The 7,368-nt window shown below is 24.2% G+C and overlaps 1 protein-coding gene across 1 annotated transcript in view; it reads left to right on the top strand.

The window, feature by feature from the left end:
• Nucleotides 1–7,368, top strand: part of dnajc17 (DnaJ (Hsp40) homolog, subfamily C, member 17) — a 78,893-nt gene continuing 71,525 nt past the window's right edge. The window contains exons 1-2 of the mRNA XM_051133682.1: nucleotides 1–204; nucleotides 6,626–6,695. Coding sequence (XP_050989639.1) covers nucleotides 127–204; nucleotides 6,626–6,695 — 148 coding nt within the window. The 5' untranslated portion in view covers nucleotides 1–126. The remainder of the gene's footprint in view (nucleotides 205–6,625; nucleotides 6,696–7,368) is intronic.

Below are 7,368 nucleotides of genomic sequence, written 5' to 3'. Positions count from 1 at the left end.
CTTGCGTTCACACGGCAACAGACTTCAAGCCGCACAGAAGAAGTCTTTGAACCAAGTGCTGCTGCTGAGGAACTCAACAATATTATTTTTTTACGCATTTATTTGTTTATTTACTGAAATTAAATCATGGCGTCAACGAAGGAGATTTTAGAAATGGATCTTTACGCTTTATTGGGAGTTGAATCGAGCGCAACAGAGAAACAGGTGCGTGAATCTGAAAGTGCATTGAGAAGCTGCTCACAGGAGTCTTTCTGTCAATAAATCAAATATTAATAATCATGTATGAACTTATATACGATAGTAATAAAATAGCAGCATAACGGGGTGGTTTCTGTCACACGCTGAGGTTATAGAGGGAATGTTTGGTGTCCAGAATGTGAACACATGAAAGTGTGGTGTTTACATGTCAGAACATGTTTGAAATCAACAAATGACTAATTAATTCATTCATTATAGTTTAGGTTATGTTCAGTATGTTGTTTTCCATCTACAACAGGCTTATAATGACATGCTTTTGAGTATTTTATATGTTTTAAAGACAGTTTTGATGTAAAGACACTCATGTTGTCTGTTTTGCTGCTTGGTTTTTAGTAAGAAAACACAGACTGTGAAGATAAAAACGCTTTACAAATAATATTGTCTGTAATGAGAATGAGTGCTGTTTTGAGTGTGATGTGTTGGAGGAAAAGATTGTCACGATATAGTAGTGAGGGTGAGTTTGTGTTGGTGAGCGGTAGGTGGCGCTGCAGGTCAACAAATGACCAGTCCAATCTGTCATTGGGATTCAAGAAGTGAGATTTTTGTCATTATGCCCAGGTCCTGAAATCAAAAATATTTATTAATTAAGTATTAAAATGATTAATTATTGATTATTACTTAATTATCATCGAATATTTTCTTTAAAAAAATGATATATGTTACATATACATTACATAAACGTATAATAAATAAAAAAAGATATTTAAATAATACATTTACTTTATTTATGTACTAATTTTAATTAGTACATTATTTATTTTAATAATTTAGAATTATTTGAAAAATATGTATTTATTGAAATTTAATATATACATAATATATATTTAAAAATTGTAATTTATACATAATACATAATTTATTAATATAATTATTTGTAAAAATGTTTTATTAAAGGTGTGTGTGTATATATATATACATCTCTGTGTTATATTAAAATTCTATAAAACATAATAATAAAAAATGCATTTAATTAGACATTTCATATAACTTTTTAATGTTTATGACGGGTTATATATATATATATATATATATATATATATAATTTAAATAATACATTTACATTTTAATTTTAATTAGTACATCATTTATGTATTAATTTAGAATTATTTGGAAAATATTTATTTATTTAAATTTAATATATACATAACTTATAAAACAATTAATTCATACATAATAAATAAATTATTTATTAAGTTAGAATTATTTGTTAAATATTTATTTATTTTGCAGAGTGTTTGTGCTTTATTTCCTTAAAAAAAGAATATATATATATATGTGTGTGTGTGTATGTGTGTGTATATATATATATATATATATATTAAAATATTCATATTTTAAATATTTTATTTAAATTATAAATTTACATTTTTAGTACATCATTTATATATTAATTTAGAATTATTTTAAAAATATTTATTTAAATTTAATATATACATAATTTATATAAAAAATAATTCATACATAATAAATTTATTATTTATTAATGTAGAATTATTTATATAATATTTATTTATTTTGCAGAATGGTTGTGCTTTATTTCCTTAAAAAGAATGATATATATTTCATATATATTATATATACATATATATGTTTATATTTTAAATATTTTATTAAAATAATAAATGTACATTTTAATTTTAATTAGTACATAATTTATTTATTAATTTAGAATTATTTGGAAAATATTTATTTATTTAAATTTAATATACACATAACTTATAAAACAATTAATTCATACATAATAAATAAATTATTTATTAAGTTAGAATTATTTGTAAAATATTTATTTATTTTGCAGAGTAATTGTGCTTTATTTCCATAAAAAAAGAATATATATATATAAAATAAAATATTAAAATATTCATATTTTAAATATTTAAAATATTTTATTTAAATTATAAATTTACATTTTTATTTTAATTAGTACATCATTTATATATTAATTTTGAATTATTTTAAAAATATTTATTTATTTAAATTTAATATATACGTAATTTATATTAAAAAATTCATACATAATAAATTAATTATTTATTAATTTAGAATTATTTATAAAATATTTATTTATTTTGCAGAATGGTTGTGCTTTATTTCCTTAAAAAAAGAATGATATATATTTCATATATATTACATATACATATATATGTTTATATTTTAAATATTTTATTAAAATAATAAATGTACATTTTAATTTTAATTAGTACATAATTTATTAATTTAGAATTATTTGTAAAATATGTATTTATTTAAATTTAATATATACATATTTTATATTAAAACAATTAATTCATACATAATAAATAAATTATTTATCAATTTAGAATTATTTGTAAAATCTTTATTTATTTTGCAGAATATTTGTGCTTTATTTCCTTACAAAAGAAATGTGATATATTTATGTTTATGACATGTTTACCCTTTGTGCTTTTTTTAATAATGTTTTTTTTTACACCAGAGTGCAGATGTTGCATTGAGCGCTTGTCGTTTAATTGTTCAGGGTTTGGTCTGCAAACTCACAGTTGCTGTTTTAATGCCGGTCCAGAGGTGTTTGTTGCTGTGTTCTCTGTGATTCTGTAACATCATTCGCTGAGCACAAAACCTCCAGCTGTTGCTTTGAATAGATGTTAATGAATAGAAATAAATGTCCAGAGGGACGTTTGGCCCGTCATTGCTGAAGCTGATGTTTAAAAACCCTCCAGCTCAATCATGACAGAGAGTTTATTGGGTTACAAACATAAATGACGTTCACCCACCAACTGCCTGACTTCTGTCCAGCACACGCATCAAACGTCTGGAACGTCAAGCACCTTTAATATTTTGAGTAGATGCAACTTTTGTAGCCGTTTTCAGTTGTTTTATTAAATTGTGGACTGTGAAACTAGAGACGACATGCAAAACCCCAGATGGATCTCAGTCTAGATAAAGTTTGAGTGTTTGAGCTGCGGTTTGTTAAAGAGCCATTTGCTGATCATTTCTCATAGAAAGCCTTACGCCATAGAAAACACAGGCATTTCTGGGATTGTTTTTACCCTCTGAAGCATGATGTGAAATAATAGTCAGAAAAATCACAGGATATTGAAAGTTTATTCAAAATCTGAATTAAATATTTAAAAAAAAAAAAAAAAAAAAAGTTTACAAAGTTAAAAAGTCATAATTATGAAGAGAAGTCAAAACTGAGATAATAAAAGTCATAATTATGAGATAAGTCATAATGAGGATATAAATAGTAAAAAAAATAATTTTCAAAATTATGACGTAAGTTAATTGTGAGATAAAAAGCCATAATGAAGTCAATTGTTTTTAGGTGAAACTTCAGAAAATAGACAGGTATTTTTTTCATGGAACATTTTATTGAAACTTTTACTCAAAAAGTATAGTAAGAATATGGAGGAAAAAACAGCTTAATTTTATTCAGAGGCTCAAACTGAAAAACTTTATTTTCTGTATTTACTTTATTTTATTATTTAAACTTCTTATTGTTTCTTTCTTTCTTTCTTTCTTTCTTTATTTATTTTATTCTTTTATTTATTTATTTTATTTTTATTTACTTTGTTTTATTCTTTTAATTTTTTTATTCTTTACGCATTTATTCTTTTAAAATTTTTTTTATCATTTATTGTATTCTTATAAACTTTTTATTTATTTATTTTTATTGTTTTTAACTTTTTTTGTTTAATTATTTTAAACTTTATTTATTTACATATGCAATTTGGTGCAGATGCTGATATTAATATGATGAAATTCTGATGCTTGTAATGCTTGTAAAATGTATTTTTTATTTTGTTTTATTCTTTTTTAAACTATTTATTTTCTGTTTTTATTTTTAACTTTATTTTATTATTTTAAACTTCTTATTTTTCCCTTCCTATTTATGTATTTTATTTATTTATTTATTTATTTTAAACATTTCTATTTATTTATTTATTTATTTATTTATTCTTTTAAACATTTTATTGTTTCATTTATTTATTTAATTATTTTAAACTTCATTTATTTACATATGCAATTTGGTGCAGATGCTGATATTAATATGATTAAATTCTGATGCTTGTAATGCTTGTAAATTTTATTTTTAATTTTCTTTTATTCTTTTTTTTAAACTTTATTTATTTTCTGCGCTTATTTTTAACTTTATTTTATTATTTTAAAGTTCTTATTTATATATATATAAACTTATTTATATGTTTGCTGTATTTATTTATTTTTTTTTTTTTTTTACTTTTCTTGTTTAATTCTTTTATTTATTTAATTGTTTTAAACTTTATTTATTTATTTACGTTTGTGATTTGGTGCAGATGCTGATATTAATATGATGAATTTCTGATGCTTGTAATGCTTGTAAATTTTATTTTTTTATTTTGTTTTATTCTTTTTTAAACTATTTATTTTCTGTTTTTATTTTTAACTTTATTTTATTATTTTAAACTTCTTATTGTTCCCTTCCTATTTATTTATTTATTTATTTTAAACGTTTCTATTTATTTATTTATTCTTTTAAACATTTTATTGTTTCATTTATTTATTTAATTATTTTAAACTTCATTTATTTACATATGCAATTTGGTGCAGATGCTGATATTAATATGATTAAATTCTGATGCTTGTAATGCTTGTAAATTTTATTTTTAATTTTCTTTTATTCTTTTTTTAAACTTTATTTATTTTCTGCGCTTATTTTTAACTTTATTTTATTATTTTAAAGTTCTTATTTATATATATATAAACTTATTTATATGTTTGCTGTATTTATTTATTTATTTTATTTTTACTTTTCTTGTTTAATTCTTTTATTTATTTAATTGTTTTAAACTTTATTTATTTATTTACGTTTGTGATTTGGTGCAGATGCTGATATTAATATGATGAATTTCTGATGCTTGTAATGCTTGTAAATTTTATTTTTTTATTTTGTTTTATTCTTTTTTAAACTATTTATTTTCTGTTTTTATTTTTAACTTTATTTTATTATTTTAAACTTCTTATTGTTCCCTTCCTATTTATTTATTTATTTATTTTAAACGTTTCTATTTATTTATTTATTCTTTTAAACATTTTATTGTTTCATTTATTTATTTAATTATTTTAAACTTCATTTATTTACATATGCAATTTGGTGCAGATGCTGATATTAATATGATTAAATTCTGATGCTTGTAATGCTTGTAAATTTTATTTTTTATTTTGTTTTATGCTTTTCTTAAACTATTTATTTTCTGTATTTATTTTTAACTTTATTTTCAGTGCTTTAACTTTATTTTATTATTTTAAACTTCTTATTGTTTCCTGTATTTAAAAGTTTTTATTTATTTATTAATTTTTCATTTAAACCTTTTATTTATTTATTTATTTATTTATTCATTCATTCATTCATTTTTTTAAACTTTTTTCTTTCTTTCTGTTTAATTTAATTTAATTTATTTATTCCCATATTTATCATTTGGAGGCCTTGCGTATGAGATATGATACAGTAGGATTAAAAATGATTATAAATGGTAAAAAGGAAGTAATACTGACAATTATTACAAATTTGATGGCTATTAAATCAAATTGTTACTTTACATTTTACTATAAACTGAACCCCACTGCGTAGCAGTAAACTATTTAAACCGTTGAGTCAGATTTATTCAGAAGTGTTTTTACGAGCCTGTCGCTGCATGTAGGAGTTGCATCAAACCCCACAGGCATCTTTTTTATTAGTTCCTTTCATAATAAGTCAAGATTGCAAAATGTATTGTTGATAAATCAGAGCAGCTCGACACGTCAATCCTGAGACCTGTTCCAAAATAAACACATGCAAATGTATTTGTGCTGGCAGAAGCGAGCAAAATCGTGGATCGAGCGTCGGTGAGACGCTGCCAAGGCCTGTTTGAGTCTCTGTCAGCTGTCACACCGTCTAATGAGAAACACGCCGCCGTCAAGCCGATGAGACGTGCGGTTCGCGTTCCCAAAGGCTCATGGGAGTTCATGGCACTTGAGCTCAGAACGGTCAGAATGCATGTCGTGTTTGAGATTTGTTGGCCGGAGCGTGTTTTTCCCATGTGCGGCGATGCGTGTGCAGTCTGACATTACTGTGTTATTCAGGGATTCGGGTCGGATGTTTGCTGGGATCTCTGGGTTGCGGTGGATGTGGCCGCAGTCTATTGTTATAAAACATCTCTGGTTTAGGCCTTCCAGGAAAGCGTGAGCTCCTTTGTCTTGAGTTATGTCAAGCGTTTTGCATAATAATGACTTCTTGTGAAATAACTGTGGCAGAAACAATCGAGAATGAAATTTGATCGAGATATTAAATACAAAGAATCGCTTGGCGATATCAGGCCAGATGCTTGCGTTATGAAGTTATGAAATTCCTCTTTCTCTTCTTTTGCAGATCAAGAAAGCGTACCGTCAGAAAGCGCTGTCCTGCCATCCGGATAAAAACCCTGACAATCCCAAAGCTGGTGAGTGATTCAGTCACCAATCCATGAGATTCAAAGGCCCAAACCTGCTGAAAGAATGAAAGAAATAGGAAAATTAAGAGATAAAATATGACTTAAAAAAAATTCTGTAGCTTGGATTCAGCAAATGCTGTGAATTTTAGAGTATGTTTGTGTAGTGCGTTGTATACTTGTTTCGAAAGAGCGAGGAAAAACCCTGTTTTCAGCATATGAGCTCTTTAAGAGAAACCCTGTTACTTGGCAATTTATCATTATAACAGGGCACTAAATTTGATTATGTGTATGAGGGTGAGTCTCACGAATGTCTAGAACGTCTAGACGAATGCCTAGATCATATTTCACCCCGAAAACATAAGAAATTACAGCTTGCATAAAGGCTATTTTCCTGACAATTAAGTGCCTTTAACTCCACCAAATTCCCAACATTTTCAAATTCTTATTTCTTTATTTAGTTTAAATATCGATTAAGTATTTATACTTAAAATTGCATGTTAATAAAATATTTAAAAAATATTTATTTATTATTGTTTTTATCATATATTATAAAATTATTCTGATTATATTTTCTAAAATGATTATACAATTATTATATTTAATACAAATATAAATAGTGCTTAATTTAAGAAATAACGTGTTACAAAAATGAGTCTGTACTTCATACTAGTATTTAATTGCT

Source organism: Labeo rohita, chromosome 17 (assembly GCF_022985175.1).
Source record: "Labeo rohita strain BAU-BD-2019 chromosome 17, IGBB_LRoh.1.0, whole genome shotgun sequence".
Taxonomy (NCBI): domain Eukaryota; kingdom Metazoa; phylum Chordata; class Actinopteri; order Cypriniformes; family Cyprinidae; genus Labeo; species Labeo rohita.
The sequence above is the reverse complement of the archived record's forward strand: the minus strand, read 5'-3'. Positions and strand labels throughout refer to the sequence as shown.